This window comes from Lolium perenne, chromosome 7 (genome assembly GCF_019359855.2).
Source record: "Lolium perenne isolate Kyuss_39 chromosome 7, Kyuss_2.0, whole genome shotgun sequence".
NCBI lineage: Eukaryota > Viridiplantae > Streptophyta > Magnoliopsida > Poales > Poaceae > Lolium > Lolium perenne.
This window is the reverse complement of record NC_067250.2, coordinates 189,782,563-189,800,007: the sequence shown is the minus strand read 5'-3', so window position 1 is coordinate 189,800,007 and position 17,445 is coordinate 189,782,563. Positions and strand designations below refer to the sequence as shown.

Here is a 17,445-nt window from a genome sequence, read left to right as displayed (position 1 = left end):
CCATAAAGTTTTATTTTTGGTTGACACTCCTTCCAACCTTTGCTTTCACAAACCATGGCTAACCGAATCCTCGGGTGCCTGCCAACAATCTCATACCATGAAGGAGTGTCTTTTTATTTTAGTTTTATTTTAGATGACACTCCTCCCCACCTTTGCTTTCTCAAGCCATGGCTAACCAAATCCTTCGGGTGCCGTCCAACAATCACATACCATGGAGGAGTGTCTATTTTGGTTAATTAGTTTGGGACTGGGAATCCCATTGCCAGCTCTTTTTGCAAAGTTATTGGATAAGTGGATGAAGCCACTAGTCCATTGGTGAAAGTTGCCCAACAAGATTGAAAGATAAACACCACATACTTCCTCATGAGCTATAGAACATTGACACAAATAAGGAGTAATAAAGTTTTGAATTGTTTAAAGGTAGCACATGAAGTATTTACTTGGAGTGGCAGGAAATACCACATAATAGGTAGTCATAGTGGACACACATGGCATGGGTTTTGGTTTAAAGGTTTGGATGCATGAGAAGCATTCCCTCGCAGTACAGGTCTTTGGCTAGCAAGGTTAATTAGCAAGCATAAGAGTTGAGGGAAACAAACGAATATACATGTGATAGACATAATCATGCATCTTTCTTGCAAGCACAAACAATTTTAACTTCAGAATAATAAGCTATGAGCTAACAAGAAAGGAAGACAATGAAACAACTATATGTATTTCTCTTTTCTACTTAAACCTCAAGGTGTTGTTGCTATTGACCAATGCTAAGTTTGCCAAAACCAAATAGATTTACTCAATGCTCCCAAAGTGGTACCAATACTAAAATCAAGATCAATCATATAATAGAAATTGCAAACTAAAATAAGGTGTGCAATATGTAAATGATAAGACTTCTCATTAATATTTCATAACGATAACTCACCCCAAGGGATACATAGACAAACTAAAGGAGTGATACTTCCACACTGCAACCCATCTTATATGATAACTTCCCTACTCATGATATGACACTACTTGATAATAAAAAGTAAAAGATAGTGATGATGTGATACCGCGGCACTCCCCCAAGCTTGGAACAAACCAAGGGGATGCCAATAGCGATGATGAATTAATCCTTTGGCGGTGGCGGTGATGAATTCCCGTCTTCAGACTTCCAAGGAAAAGGCTCTCCATCAACAAATGACATCTTGGTCTCGGGAATCCTGAAACTAGCAGCATGGCTTATGTGTTTAAACCTGTTTTCATACTCACAATTCTGAGTCTGAACGTCATAGAGTTGAGCTTGGAGTTTGTTGGTGGTGTCGTGAAGTGAGAGGATGTCGCCCCATAGCTTTGCAACTTCCTTCTCGTGTTCAGCAATGAGTCCAGACACAATCTTGTGGAAGATATCCACTTCACGCTCAGCCATCTTCTTGTAGTTGAAGACCTCCTGTTCTAGCTTCTCCATCCTGTCTTCCAAGCTTCCTTCTCCTTTAGGACCCTGGACATCTTTGATCTGCAGCTCCCCATTAACGAGCAGCAACTCCTTGGGATGCATCCTCAGCTCGTTCATGTACAGGTTGTCAACGCCCTTGCAGGAACTGTCCCCCGGAGTCTCTGACGAAGACATGATACCTCTAGATCCGAAGCAAATCCTGGCAGAAACAGCTCGAAACAAAACACGTCGAAAAAAACGATATACGGACCTCCAGGGGTCCGGGGATTATATAGCAGTAATTTTTACGACAGAAGGAAAGTACCAGGTCGAACAAGAGTCGGAGAGGGACAACGAGGCGGTGTCCTCATAGGGCGGCGCGGCCAGGCTGGGGCCCGCGCCGGCCTATGGGGGCACGCCCTCGTGCGCCTCCTCCACTCCGTTTCGATCTCGTAATTTTTCATATTTTCCAAAAACAGCAAAAACAATGTTCGGAAAGTAAATCGCGAACTTTTTATTACTGTCTTTATTACCTATTCAAAGTCGAGTTCTGGAGGACTGCTAATTTGACCTTTGATGAAAGCCTCCGGTGTTTCCACTCGAATAACATCAACATCTACATTATAAGAATCACCTGAGATATAATGCTTGAGTCTTTGTCTATTCACCACTTGCGTGGCATTGCCTTGGAGAGAACTAATTTTAATTGCTCCTGACCGGTAAACCTCATCAATGACATATGGTCCTTCCCATTTCGAGAGTAATTTCCCTGCAAAGAATGCGAGGCAGAGACCGATACAATAGGACTTTATCCCCAACATTAAATTCTCTTTTGATAATTCTTCTATCATGCCATTTCTTAACTTTCTCTTTAAAGAGTTTAGCATTTTCATAAGCTTCACTTCTCCATTCATCTAGAGAACTTAATTGCAACAACCTCTTATCACCGGCTAGTTTAGGATCTTTGTTTAGTTCCCTAACAGCCCAATAAGCTTTGTGCTCTAATTCTAAAGGTAAATGACAAGCTTTTCCATAAACCATTTTATAGGGCGACATACCCATAGGATTTTTATAAGCAGTTCTATAAGCCCATAGTGCGTCTTTCAATTTAATAGCCCAGTTCTTTCTAGTTTTATTGACAGTCTTTTGCAAGATAGATTTAATCTCTCTATTTGATAATTCTACTTGCCCACTAGTTTGAGGATGATAAGCAGAAGCAATTCTATGATTAATACCATATTTAGCAAGAGTTTTTCTAAAACCACCATGAATAAAATGAGAACCTCCATCTGTCATAATATATCTAGGAACTCCAAATCTAGGAAAAATAATATCTAAAAGCATTCTTAAAGAGGTCTCACCATCAGCACTTTTTGTAGGTATGGCTTCCACCCATTTAGTAACATAATCAACAGCAACAAGTATATGAGTGTTACCTTCTGAAGAGGGAAAAGGTCCCATGAAGTCAAATCCGCAACAATCAAACGGTTCAATAACAAGAGTATAATTCATAGGCATTTCATTGCGTCTGGAGATATTACCAACCCTTTGACATTCATCACAAGATAAAATAAACTTTCTTGCATCTTTGAAGAGAGTTGGCCAATAAAAACCTGATTGTAGAACCTTTTGTGCAGTTCTATCTCCGGCGTGATGTCCTCCATAAGCACTACCATGACATTTACTCAATATTTCTTGTTGTTCATATTCGGGAACACACCTTCGCAGAATACCATCCACTCCTTCTTTATATAAGTGTGGGTCATCCCAAAAATAATGCCTCAAGTCATAAAAGAATTTCCTCCTCTCTTTGAGCTGAAAAGGTTGGAGGCAAGTACTTGGAAACAATAAAGTTAGCATAATCGACATACCAAGGGCTATCTCGCGAATTCACCTTTATTACAGCCAATTGTTCATTTGGAAAACTATCATTAACAGGAACAGGATCATAAGCAATATTTTCCAATCTAGACAAATTATCAGCAACAGGATTATCAGCACCTTTCCTATCTACAATATGTAAATCAAATTCTTGCAAAAGAAGTACCCATCTAATAAGCCTTGGCTTAGCATCTTTCTTTGTCATAAGGTATCTAATTGCAGCATGATCAGTATGAATCGTAACTTTTGAATCAACAATATATGATCTAAATTTATCACAAGCAAAGACTACAGCTAACAATTCTTTTTCAGTAGTAGCATAATTTCTTTGAGCAGCATCAAGAGTTTTACTAGCATAATGAATAACATTCAGTTTTTTATCTACTCGCTGTCCAAGAACAGCGCTCTGACAAAATCACTAGCATCACACATAATTTCAAATGGTAAATTCCAATCAGGGGGTTCAACTATAGGGGCAGTTGTTAAGGCTTTCTTTAGAGTTTCAAAAGCTTCCTTACAATCATCATCAAAAACAAAAGGTACGTCTTTTTGAAGAAGATTAGTAAGAGGCTTTGAAATCTTAGAGAAGTCTTTAATAAACCTCCTATAAAACCCAGCATGACCAAGAACACTACGAATACCTTTAACATCCCTAGGATAGGGCATCTTCTCAATTGCTTCAACTTTAGCTCTATCAACTTCAATACCTATCTCAGAAATTTTATGTCCCAATACAATTCCTTCATTAACCATAAAGTGGCATTTCTCCCAATTAAGAACAAGGTTAGTTTCTTCACATCTCTGCAAAACTTTATCAAGGTTTCGCAAGCAACTATCAAAAGAATTCCCATAGACAGAAAAATCATCCATGAATACCTCTACAATACTCTCACAAAAGCCATGAAAAATAGCAGACATGCATCTTTGAAAAGTAGCAGGAGCATTACATAAACCAAAAGGCATACGCCTATAAGCATAAGTTCCATAGGGACAAGTGAAAGTGGTTTTCTCTTGATCTTTAGTTTTAACAGCAATTTGTGAAAACCCAGAATAACCATCAAGAAAGCAAAAATGAGTATTTTTAGATAGCCTTTCTAACATTTGATCAATAAATGGTAAAGGGTAATGATCTTTCTTAGTAACCTTATTAACTTTTTGATAATCAATGCACATTCTATAACCTACAACTACTCTTTGAGGTATGAGCTCATCATTATCATTAGGCACAACAGTCATTCCTCCTTTCTTAGGAACACAATGCACAGGACTAACCCATCTACTATCAGCAATAGGATATATAATACCAGCTTCAAGGAGTCTTAATACCTCATTTCTTACCACATCCTTCATCTTAGGAATTAGACGACGCTGAGGTTCAACAACAGGCTTTGCATCATCTTCCATATTAATGGCGTGTTGGCAAATAGAGGGAGAAATCCCCTTCAAGTCATCAAGAGTGTAGCCAATAGCACATCGGTGTTTCTTCAGTATTTCCAATAACCTTTCTTCTTCAAACTCTGAAAGCTTAGAACTAATAATAACAGGATATATTTTCTTATCATCAATATGAGCATATTTAAGATTATCAGGCAATGGTTTTAAATCAAAGACAGGATCTTCCTTTGGTGGTGGTGTTGTACCTAGATCTTCTACCGGTAAATCATGTTTAAGAATAGGTTGACGAAGGAAAATTTCATCAAGCTCATCTCTTTCTTCCCTAAAAACTTCACTCTCACTATTCTCCAAATGTTGCTGCAAAGGATTACTAGGAGCAAGATCAATAGATGCACACTGTTCAACTTTAAAATCACTATTAGGCGAATCAATTTTATAAGGAGTTTTGGTAAATTTAGAGAAGTTAAACTCATAAGATTCACCAGCAAATTTAGTCAAAATTTTCTCTTTCTTGCAATCTATAATAGCTCCACATGTATTCAGAAAAGGTCTACCAAAAATGATAGGACAATATTTACTAGCAGCAGAACCAAGTACCAAAAAGTCAGCAGGATATTTAATCTTACCACATATAACTTCCACATCTCGAATAATACCAATTGGAGAGATAGTTTCTCTATTAGCCAGCCGAATAACCACATCAATATCTTCAAGTTCACAAGAGCCAATTTCGTGCATAATCTCCGTGTAAAGCTCATAAGGAATAGCACTAATACTTGCACCAATATCACATAATCCATAATAACAATGATCACCAATTCTAACAGATAGCATAGGAACACTAGCTTTCCTAGACTTATTAGGATGCGAAACAATATTAGAAGCATCTTCACAGAAAATAATATGACCATCTTCTACATTTTCAGTCACAAGATCTTTAACAATTGCGACAGCAGGTTCAACTTTTATTTGTTCTTCAGGTTCTATAGGTTTCTTTTCACTTTTATGAACCGCACTATTTATAACAGAGTACTCCTTCATTTTAGCAGGGAAAGGAGTTTTTTCAATATAAGCTTCAGGAATAACATGATCAACAATTTCAACTACAACACATTTATTTATAGATGAATCAATTTTATCTTTATACGGTTCATGATACTTATCAAAGTTCTTCTTAGGCAATTCATAATGAGAAGCAAAAGCTTTATAAAGATTTGCATCAACTTAAGAATCAAGACCATAAGTAGCACTCATATTACGAAATTTATCAGTATCCATAAAAGCTTCAATGCATTTATAATTATAAATTATACCTGATTCTCTATCCTTGTCGTTCTCCCAACCTTCAGTATTTTCTTGGATCCGATTAAGAAGGTCCCTTTTAAACTCTTCCTTGTTGCGTGTAAATGATCCAGAACAAGAAGTATCCAGCAAGGTCTTGTCTTGAAAAGAAAGTCTTGCATAGAAATTGTCAATAATAATATTACCAGGTGACAAGGTATCAACTTGTCAATGCCTATGGATTGTAGGCTAGGGTTTAGTTGGAAGTAGAGGGCAAGTAGATCTCGAAGGTTTCAGCCGAAAAGTACTCGACGGTTATGAAAACTAGGGTTTGTAGACAATGATTCGATGATCTCTTCGTCCCTCGACTCCCCCTTTATATAGGAGGCGGAGCCGAGGGATTCGTGTTGTACAAGTTACAGAGTCCGGGACGGTTTCTAATTCATCCCGCCAGATTACAAATAACACTTCCTATTACAACTCTAACTTTCCTTAATATATCTTGGGCTCCCGAATCTTCTTATTCTTCGGGTAGTGGGCCTTCAATAAACCCCGGGTACTATCTTTGGTAGGCCCATTTGGGATGCCTATGTCAGTAGCCCCCGAGATTTTGCTTGAATCGTAGAGTCAGGGAAAATCTCCACTGTTTATTTTTAATCGACAGCTTTAACTTTTCTATATTTCTTCACATAAAATTCTATATTGTACAGGGATAATGGTAATTGGGGCTAGTTCATCTGACGGATCAGGTACTAGTTAACTGCTCTCGTGGCAATCCGCAAAAACCTACTTCAAGATCACGTCCCTGGACATGACCTCGGGATACTGGTGTAAACTTCGACAGGCGCCGCTTAAGGTCTTACCATTCTGTCGAGTCCCAGTAAAATTTATCGGGTACCTAACGCGTCTGTTAGGATTTTTCTTCGTATCTGTTGATACGGATAAAAATGCTTGACGCGATCTTCGGCGATGCTATGCCCAGCAGAACGGATCTGGGGTCTTACCTTCGCAAATTTGCGGCATTCAGAAATTGATCGCAACTTTGGCGTTCTGAGAATATATTGTCGAGTGCTTTTTCGGCTGTTGGAATGGCTCATTTATAGAGTCAAAGATGACTTATATTGCTCTCCCGATGGGAGTATATGTAGAGTTAGTTATAACTCGAAATATACTCTTTTGCTTTTCTATCTTTCTTTTTTAATTTCATCGGGTACGCGAACAGCGTTCCCGATGGGAGTAGCCCCCGAGGCTACAACCAAGGACTCGTGCTTGGTTGTAGGCTCAACAGTTTAATCCACCTTGTCGCTATATTGTCATTATTTCTCGATATGATCTTCTTTTCATCTCTCGGTTGCGCGAATAGCGCTCCCGATGGGAGTAGCCCCCGAGGCTACAGCCAAGGACTTGTGCTTGGTTGTAGGCTCCCACAATTTCTATATTGCCATACTCGAAATTTTACTTTTGTCGAAGTAGCCCCCGAGCATTTGGGCAAAAACTTGTATTTGATCAAAGGCTCCCGAAGTATTCAATAACTTCTCCTGTCGTCAATCTTCTTTTATTTTTCTTGTCGGCATGCTTCCCTTAGTCAAATTTACTTCATCTCTGTTACTAGTCGTGATTTTTCTTCCTTGTGGGTCCATTGTTTCCACCATGTTGACACGTCGTGCAAGTGGGGGACACACGTCCTCCGCTTTTCCTGGCGCACGTCTTTATGCTTGCTTTGTTGTTCCATCTCAGTAAAAATACCTTTTTACCCTTTATCTACAAGATCTTTTTTCACCACACGATTTCTTCATCCAACGGTGCATTGCTTCGCCCAATTCCTATATAAACCTTTCTTCAACCTCTGTTCACATCTTCGTTTGCGCCGTACCTCTGTTCCTCTTTGCAAAAAACTTCCATTGCACCCAACTCTCTTTGATCTTACACACGCACGAACTTTGCTTTTCCAGTGCCGTTGATGCCACCGCGCACGCGACTCACTCGCCACAGTACTCCAGAGTCCAAGATGGCCGCTGAAGATCTTGAGTGGGAGAGATCGAAAATCTCCAACCAAGACGTCAATCTGCTGAAGAGGCTAGGCCTGATGAAGAAAGAGGATGCCATCCGCTTTCCCAGCGAAGAAAGCTACCCAACCCCTCCAATGGAGTACCGGGTTAGTTGATCACCTCATCCGCGGCCTTTCTGCCCCAATTCACGATTTCCTCCGCGGCCTTCTTTTTGTTTATGGGATTCAGCTGCACCAGTTGACCCCCAATTCCATCCTCCATGTCTCTATTTTTATCACTCTTTGCGAGTGCTTCCTTGGAGTCCCTCCTAACTGGGCTCTGTGGAAACGCATTTTCTGCCTCCGCCGCAATGGCTCCCACAACGCCACCTATAACATAGGCGGCGTTGTTATCTGTGTCCGATCTGACATTGATTACTTCGACGTCAAATTTCCTGATTCTGTCCAAGAGTGGCGCAAAAGGTGGCTCTACATACACGAAGAAAGTGCCAATTCTGTTGAGCACAACATAGTCCCTTTCGACGGAAGTGCCAAAATTCTGCGCCGCCGCTCCTGGGATGCTGAAGCTTCCGAAGAAGAGAAAACGTCGACTGAAGCACTTATGTCTCGTATTCATCAGCTTCAAAATACTCGAGGCAAAGAACTGTCTGGTGTTCAAATCACCGCCTACTTCCTTAGGATTAGAGTGCAGCCTCTTCAGGCCCGCAAAAATCCCCTTTGGACGTATGCTGGTGCAAATGACGCTAATAGGCTCTCCAATGATCTTTCTGTAAAGGACTTGGAGAAGCTGATTCGAAGAATTTCCTCGCTTAACAAGAAGGATCCTATTCCCTCCTCTTGCCGCGTGGAACCATACAGCTCCGCCAATCCTCTCCCTGAGGTATTTTGTCTTCCCGAATTTCTGTTTTGTTCCGAACTTTTCCTGCATCTCATTGTATTGATACCTCTCTAATTTTCTTTTGTCGCTATTTTCCTGCAGAACCATCCTACTGTGGCGTTCCTTCCTCCTCTTCCTGAGGATGGAGAAGTTGAAGAAAGGGCCATTGTCACGGATGACAATCAAGAAGCTCCATCCTTTGTGAACGAACCCGTGGATTCACGAAAATCTGCGGGTAATTCCGAAGGTACTTCGTCGGCACAGTCTCATCCTCCCGCTGTCTCCCCGAAAGGCAAAAGGAAAAGAAATGATGTCGAATACTCCGGCACTTCTAAAGCCGAAGAAGTTGATCCTTCACACCAGAAGGCAACTTACGATCCTTATCTTGAATCCCTCGTCAGCTCGTAAGTCATTTTTATTTCTCCTTATTTCTGTACCCGAAATGTTTTGTCTTGTCTTGCTTTTTATGCTGTCTTCTTTTAATCACAGTGATGACGAGGAAGAAGTACGAACTGTCGACGTGGCTCCCCGTACGAGCACGTCACATACTTTGCTTGCTTCGGACACACTAGTTGAAGGAGAAGAATCTTCGCCTCCTCAACGAAACGTCGTCACCACTACTTCGCCATCAAGCCCCCTTGTGCCTTCACCAAAAAGGACAAGGATTAAAACGATTGTTGAGCCTGCCCCTCAGTTAGGCGGCTCTTCTACTTTGCTCTTGGATGACGTAAGTTTGTCGATATCTATATTTCCTCTATTTTGCTTTTTTACGCCTTCACTCATTTTTCATGCCGATATTTCTCTTTCTTTGTTCTTCTTTGACAGCCCATGATCAAAGAGCTTATTCGCATCGGATCCCAGTTCATTGGGTACCGTGAGTATGCCAACAGAGCTGAAGGTAATAACTTTTTTGCTGTCTTTGTTTTTGACTTCTTGCTCCTGTCCTTTGTCGCCATTTTTGACCTTTCCTCTTTTTTTTATTTCGACAGAGAAACTTGCAGAGGCCAACAAACGTGCCAACGCACTTGCTCAAAAACTGGAGCAAAGTGAAGCGGCCCGCAAGAAAGCCGAACTTGTTGCTAGCGAAGCCAAAGCAGAGGCTGATGAAGCCAAAGCGAAGACTGCTCGTGTCGAGGATCTGCAGAAAAGACTTGAGGATGCTGAAACTGCTTTAAACGAGCACAAAGCTGCACAGGCTGATCGTGAGCAGGGGATCCTCAAGCGCCTGAAATCACAAAGTCGACGTACTCAAAGTAATATTATTGATCCCTTCTATTTTTATGCTACCCGCTGTTTCTTGTTTTTGACCAACGTGTTGTTTCGTGTGGCAGACCAAACAAACCAAGAGTTTGACCTGGAAAATCCCGACAATGATCCTCTCCTTGACGCACTTTCTTATCTGGAGCTTCATGGAGCCGAAATTCGTGAAGGCGTGGCGAATGCTAGTGCGGGACTGTCGGCGCTGTTCCCCTACTTCTTCCCGAAGAAAGAGGAGCCCCCGACTTTCCTTGCCCTTGCCAAGAGCTTCAATTCATCAGAGGACCTTGGACTGAAGATGCGTCAGGAAAATATGAAGATTGCTGTCGAAAGCACTGTTGCGCTGGTTGCTGACAGCCAACAGACTGTTGATTGGATGAAAGTTGGCGACACCGATCAGATAGAACAATCAAGATGGAGGTCGCTGATTAAGGCAGCCAAGCCCAACACAAAGAAAATCTTGGCCTATCTCGGGATCAAACCAGCTTCAACTCCTAGCTCATCAAGGCCGGAGGTCTAGTTGCATGCCTCTCTGTTTTTCTTTCTCTGTTTCTTTTGCTCTTCTCGCCAAAGTAGTTATTTGGCGACACGTACTTCATTAGCTCCACTGTAAGGCCTTTGTAATTATTCCGAAAGATTAATGAAAACTCTATCTTTGCTTGTTGATTGATGTTGTCTTGTTTTATTAAATTTCAGTTGGTATTTGATAACTATACTCCATCTTCCGCTCCTTCCAATGTTTCGCCTTCTTCTTCTCGCTCAAGGAAAATTCTTGCTGATACTACACCTGTCGAAGATTCCTTGCCGCAAGAATTGGATGAACTTCGGCAGCAACTTCAGTATGCAAAGAAGCAAACACTTGTGATGATGGAAAAGTCTCGTAAGTCATCTGAAGCCGAAAAAATTGCACTTCAACAAGCTCGTGAGGCCGTGGCTGCTAAGGAAATCGCTGCTTCCGAGGCTGAAAAGGCGACTACTCGAGAAAATTTCATGCTCGAGTTAATGAATGAAGCCAGTGTGGATATGTCGGGTATGCTTGTTTCATCCTCCGATATCTTCCGTCTTCATGCTGCGTCTCTTAAAGTTTTCTGCTCTGTTGTTTTTAATAGGTTCCTTTACTGATGCTGTTGCCGAAGAAGAGAGGGTAAATACTAGGACGAACCTCCTTGTTAACCTTGCCCTTGACCATGGTGCTCTGTTTTGGGCTACCCCAGAGAGGACCCGCCAGATTGTCAGATTTCAGGATCGCACCTCTCAAACTCGCGACTTCCTTGACTTCTGTACCAGGACCTTGTCTATGGTTTATAACTCCATGTTTCCTCGGAACGTTCAACCACAAACTCTTCCCGAGTTAATGGGGAAATTTAAGGATTCCCACAAGATCCATGGTTTTGTCAGAGCTCAACTGGTAGCTGGCGCCAGATTTTCCCTTATTATGCTTCAGATCTGCCATTCGAAGCTTGATCTGACCCAAGTTGTTGCGAAAGTTCATGAGAAGGTAAGGCGCCGAAGTGTTGGTGTCGACCGAATTAACACGAGGGTTTCGCCTATAGCCGAAGAAATGATTGAAGACCTTCTTCGGATGGATGCCGACTTTTTTGCAGATGGTCATTATGCTGATTTTCTTGGCGCTGCTCCTGAAAAAAACAGAATTACCCTTGATGATATATTAAATCATGACTAATTATTTTCCTTTGGTAGATAACTCTTCTTTGTAACCCATGATTGTGATTATATTGTGAAGTAATCATCATATTTCTATATTTGTATAGCCCCCGAGTGTTTCGGTGGCTATTTTCTGTATTTGTGTATTGCGAGGTTTTGAACCAAGGCATTTATTCAATATGTAGTTTTGCCGAGAATCAGCCCCCGAGCTTTTCTGTTAAGTACTATTTTGTATTTTTATTGACTCGCGAGGTATTTTGATACCAAGGCGAAGTTTTTCTTTTTTCGAGGAACTATATTGAAATTCGTCGGGTCGGAGACTTTTGAGCGTGTCGATGAAGAAAAGTTATATTGATACTATCTTTATTATATTGCAGCACCGCGAGTCCGCCTCATTAAAAACCTTTCCCGGCCCCACTCGGTGCCCCGAAAAAGGAAAAGAGTGCGTCTGAAAACTCGCGGGCGTTTCAGTACATTGAAGTTTTACAAGGACTATATTTCAGCTCTAAGCGTAGAACCGCCTGAGTTGCGCCACGTTCCAGGGGTTTTGCTCCTCCACCCTTGTCTTCTTGTCCTTTATCCTGTATGCTCCTCCTCCGATTACTTCCGTGACAATGTAAGGGCCAAGCCATGGTGACTCGAGTTTTTCATGACTTTTTTGCGTAAGCCGAAGAACTAGGTCTCCCACCTGAAAAGATCTTGGCCGCAAACGTCGACTGTGGTAATTCTTCAAGTCCTGTTGGTATTTGATTACCCTTGATAGTACTTCGTCTCGAGCTTCGTCGAGTGCGTCGACGTCGTCTTCCAATGCTATCTTGGAAGTTTCTTCATTATACTCTGTGACTCTGGGGGAGTCGTGCTCTATTTCTATTGGCGATCGCCTCTGCTCCATGGACCAGGAAAAACGGGGTCTCCTGTGTCGCTGTATTTGGTGTTGTTCGGATGCTCCACAACACACTTGGTAGTTCTTCTGGCCAGGTATGTCGAGCTTTTTCCAGTGGTCCTAACAGGCGTTTCTTGATGCCATTGGCTTTCTCGACTTGCCCATTGGTTTGAGGATGTGCAACTGACGCAAAGTGCAACTTAATACCCACTTCTTTGCAATAATCTTTGAATTCGTGGGATGTGAAGTTACTGCCATTGTCTGTGACGATGCTGTGGGGCACTCCAAATCTGAAGACGAGGCCTTTTATGAATTTTACTGCGGATGCTCCGTCTGGTGAATTTATCGGCTTCGCTTCTATCCACTTTGTGAATTTGTCGACAGCTACTAGCATGTACTCCTTTCCTCCTGGCCAGGATTTGTGTAACTTGCCCACCATATCAAGTCCCCATTGGGCAAAAGGCCACGACAATGGTATTGGTGTTAGTTCTGCTGCTGGAGAGTGAGGTTTTGCGGCAAACCTTTGACACGCGTTGCACGTTCTTACTATTTCCTTGGCGTCCTCGATTGCTGTCAACCAGTAGAATCCTGCCCGAAAAACCTTGGCTGCAATAGCTCGACTACTTGCGTGGTGGCCACATATTCCTTCGTGTACATCCTTCAGAATTATTCTTCCTTCTTCGGGTGTGACACACCTTTGCAGGACGCCTGAAATACTTCGTTTGTACAATTCTCCTTTGATCACCGTGAAAGCTTTGGAGCGTCGAATTACTCGCCTTGCCTCAACTGGATCATCGGGTATTTCTTTCCTGAGGATGTATGATATGTACGTCTGCATCCATGGTATCTGTATCATCATGACCAGGTCCTGATCTTCTTCTTCTTCTTGCTCTTCCTTGGTAGCCCCCGAGGGTTTCTTCTCCTTCTTTTTTGATTTTGTCGATTTAGTAGATCTCTCTGTTATCTCTTCCCAAAATACACCTGGCGGAACTGCAAGGCATTGCGACCCGATGTTTGCAAGAACGTCGGCTTCGTCGTTGCTCAATCTACTAATATGATTTACTTCGCATCCATCGAACAACTTCTTGAGCTCGTTGTACACCTCCTTGTATGCCATCATGCTATCATTGACTGCGTCACATTGGTTCATAACTTGCTGAGCCACCAATTGTGAGTCGCCAAAGATTTTTAGCCGAGTTGCACCACAAGCTTTCGCCATCTTCATCCTGTGTATGAGAGCTTCATATTCTGCTTCGTTATTGGATGCGTTAGGGAACATCATCCGAAGGACATATTTCAACTTGTCGCCTTCAGGTGATATAAGTACTACTCCTGCGCCAGCTCCTTCAAGTCTCTTGGACCCATCAAAGTTCATGGTCCAGGTTCTCGACAAGTCTGGGGGTCCTGTGTTTTGCAGCTCCATCCACTCTGCGATGAAGTCTGGCAGAACTTGCGACTTGATTGCTTTTCTTTTTTCATACGTGATGTCCCGAGGGGAAAGTTCTATTCCCCAAAGGGAGACACGACCCGTAGCTTCTGGATTGTTTAGTATATTTGACAAGGGAGCTTCATTGACCACTATGATCGGGTGTGCCGAAAAATAGTGGCGCAATTTTCGTGCTGTTGTGAACACTCCATATGCTAGCTTTTGGTACTGAGGGTACCTTTGTTTTGAGGGTGATAAAACTTCGCTGACGAAGTATACTGGCCTCTGAACTCCATGGATTTTTCCTTCTTCTTCTCTTTCGACGACTAGCACCGTGCTAACCACTTGGGGGGTGGCTGCAATATACAGCAGGAGAGGTTCCTTTTCCTTCAGCGCCACCAAAATTGGTGGTGTCGAAATTGTGCGCTTCAGATCCTCGAAAGCTCTGTCGGCCTCTTCGTTCCACTGGAATTTATCTCCTTGCTTTATCAGAGCGTAAAATGGTAACGCTTTTTCTCCCAGCCTGGCGACGAATCTGCTCAAAGCTGCGACTCGCCCAGTTAGCTGCTGTATCTCTTTCAACTTTGTTGGCTTCCTCATTGTTACTATAGCTTGTATTTTGTCGGGATTTGCTTCAATTCCTCTTGCTGAAACTAGAAACCCCAGAAGTTCTCCTGCTGGGACGCCAAAAGAACACTTCATCGGGTTCAATTTTAGGCAGAACTTGTCGAGGTTGTCAAAGGTTTCTTTGAGATCCTCGATCAACGTTGCCCCCTTTTTTGATGTTATGACGACATCGTCGATGTATACTTGCACGTTTTCCCAATCTGTGTTGCCAAACACTTCTGCATCATCCTCTGATATGTTGCTCCCGCGTTTTTTAGACAAAAAGGCATTGTTCTGTAGCAAAACACGCCGTAAGGTGTTATGAACGCTGTTTTGGCCTCATCATCTTCTTTTAATCTGATCTGGTTATAACCAGAGTATGCATCCAAAAAGGAAAGACGTTCACATCCTGCCGTGGAATCGATGATTTGATCGATTCTTGGGAGGGGAAAGTGATCCTTGGGACAATGTTTATTGAGACATGTGAAGTCGACGCACATGCGAAGGACTGTCGTGTGTTTCTTCGGCACCATCACTGGGTTAGCTACCCATGTGGCTTCTGTAGATATCTCTTTGATAAACCAGCATCCTTTAGTCGATTTATTTCTGATAACATAGCTTTGCGGTTTGGTTCCGAAAAATGCCGCAATGGTTGTTTGATTGGTCTCGCGAGAGGATCTAAGTTGAGGTGGTGCTCGGCAAGTTCCCTGGGTACTCCTGGCATGTCAGCTGGACACCATGCGAAGATTTTCCAGTGCTCACGGAGGAACTTGACGAGCGCGCTTTCCTATGCGATATCCATATTTGTTGCAATGGACGTCGTCTTTTTCGGGTCTGTCGGGTGAATCTGCACCTCCTTAGAATTTTTCTCGGTATTGAAAGTTGATTCTTTATTTGGCCTTCCAACGTCTGGCAGCACATCGTAGTCAGTCATACTTTTTGACGCCAAATACTCAGCTTGCATCCCGAAAGTTTCTGATAGTCGATGAAAATCCTTGTCGCACTTATCGGCTAGGGCGAAGCTTCCTTTGACTGTGATTGGTCCCTTTGGTCCAGGCAATCTCCACAACAGGTATGTATAGTGTGGCACCGCCATAAATCTAGCATATGCTGGTCGTCCCAACAAAGCGTGGTACTGCGACGGAAAATCCACGACTTCAAATTCCAGCCTCTCGATTCTATAATTCTCTCGGGTTCCAAACTGAACGTCGAGATTGATCTTCCCCAATGGATAATTTGGCTTCTCCGGTGTGATACCGTGGAACCTTGTGTCTGTTGGCTTCAAGTTCGCTAAGGATATGTTCATCTTCCTCAATGTGTCTGCATACATGAGGTTTAAGCTGCTGCCGCCGTCTATGAACACTCGAGAGACATCAAATCCCGCAATAACTGCTTCTTTGGCGAGAATAAGTCTTGGCCCCTGGTCGAGGAACTTGTTGCGGATGATCTGCTATGGTGAAACCAATATCTTGCCCTGACCAATTAAGATACTCGACAGTTGGTGGAGGCATTTTTTCTGCCATAAACACCTGTCGTGAGATTACTTTTTGAGCTCTATTTGATGGCCTTGCCTTCTGAATCATCGACACCGCTCCGTGAGAATTGGGATCAACATAAGGTGGTGGTGGTGGTGCTGCCGCTATTCTGAGCTGATGTCGATTGTCTTCTGTAATCGCGGGAGGAGGTGGTAAGTGAATCTCGCTCCTGGGTTCTCGAGGATTTCTCTGTGCTGCATGAGCGTTAGCGTGCTCTGCATACCTTAACATTGCCTGGAAATTGCGACAGTCTTTCTGCAGGTGCCCTGACTGTCTTTTACCGTTGCTGTCGATGAAAAAGTGCATCTGACACGGCCCATTCATCATGTCTTCAGGGGACACGAAGGGCCTTGGGAACCTAGGCCCGCTATTTTGCCTGTTGTTGCGAGAATCATCCCTGTTATCACCTCGCTGTTCACTGCTTCTCTGATAATCATCTCTGTTGTTTCCTCCTGTGTTTGCCCGAAAACCTGCCGAAATTTGCCCTGGAGCGTCATAGTTCGGGTACTGCCGAGGAAACCGTCGCCTCGGTTGATAATTTCGACCACGGTCCTCCTCTGGGGACCTGTGCCGTTTGTTGTGGACAGCGTCTTCTCCATCTGCCCATCTGTTTGCTATCTCCATTAATGCGGATACTGTCTTTGGATTGGTCCTTCCCAAGTCCTCGACAAAATCTCCACGCCTGATTCCTGCGACAAACGCATCTATTGCTCTCTCGTCGGATATATTTTCTGCCGAGTTTTTGATGATATTCCACCTTTGGATGTACTTTCTCATTGGCTCATCTGGCTTTTGTCGACATGCTCTCAACTCCTCTAACGACGCAGGTTTTTTGCACGTGGATCTGAAGTTCTTGACGAACACGTCCTCGAAACTTTCCCAGCTGTCGATAGATCCTGGAGTGAGTTTCTTTATCCAAGATCGTGCGGCTCCACTCAAATGCACCTGGATGCTTTGCATAGCTGTTGCCCTGGTTCCTCCTGTGAGCTTCACTGTCTCGAGATAATCAACTAGCCAATCCTATGGATCTTGAAGGCCGTCGAACTTCTTGAAGTTATCGGGTAACTTGAATCCTGAGGGGACTCGAGTTTTTCGGACTCTCCTCGTGAAGCATGGCAAGCCGCACATATCTTCGTCGTTAAGCTCCGGAGATTGCCGATGATCCCTTCTGCTTTGCCGCGCTCTGTCGACCCTTGCTTGTGCTACTGTGTCTCTTG

The 17,445-nt window shown here is 43.0% G+C and overlaps 1 protein-coding gene across 1 annotated transcript in view; it reads left to right on the top strand.

Annotated features, from left to right (window-relative positions):
- LOC139833792 (uncharacterized) overlaps positions 1-17,445 on the top strand; it is a 59,238-nt gene that overhangs the window by 8,555 nt on the left and 33,238 nt on the right. Inside the window, exons 2-6 of the mRNA XM_071824139.1 lie at positions 8,959-9,260; positions 9,346-9,583; positions 9,682-9,754; positions 9,846-10,109; positions 10,188-10,620. Coding sequence (XP_071680240.1) covers positions 8,959-9,260; positions 9,346-9,583; positions 9,682-9,754; positions 9,846-10,109; positions 10,188-10,620 — 1,310 coding nt within the window. The remainder of the gene's footprint in view (positions 1-8,958; positions 9,261-9,345; positions 9,584-9,681; positions 9,755-9,845; positions 10,110-10,187; positions 10,621-17,445) is intronic.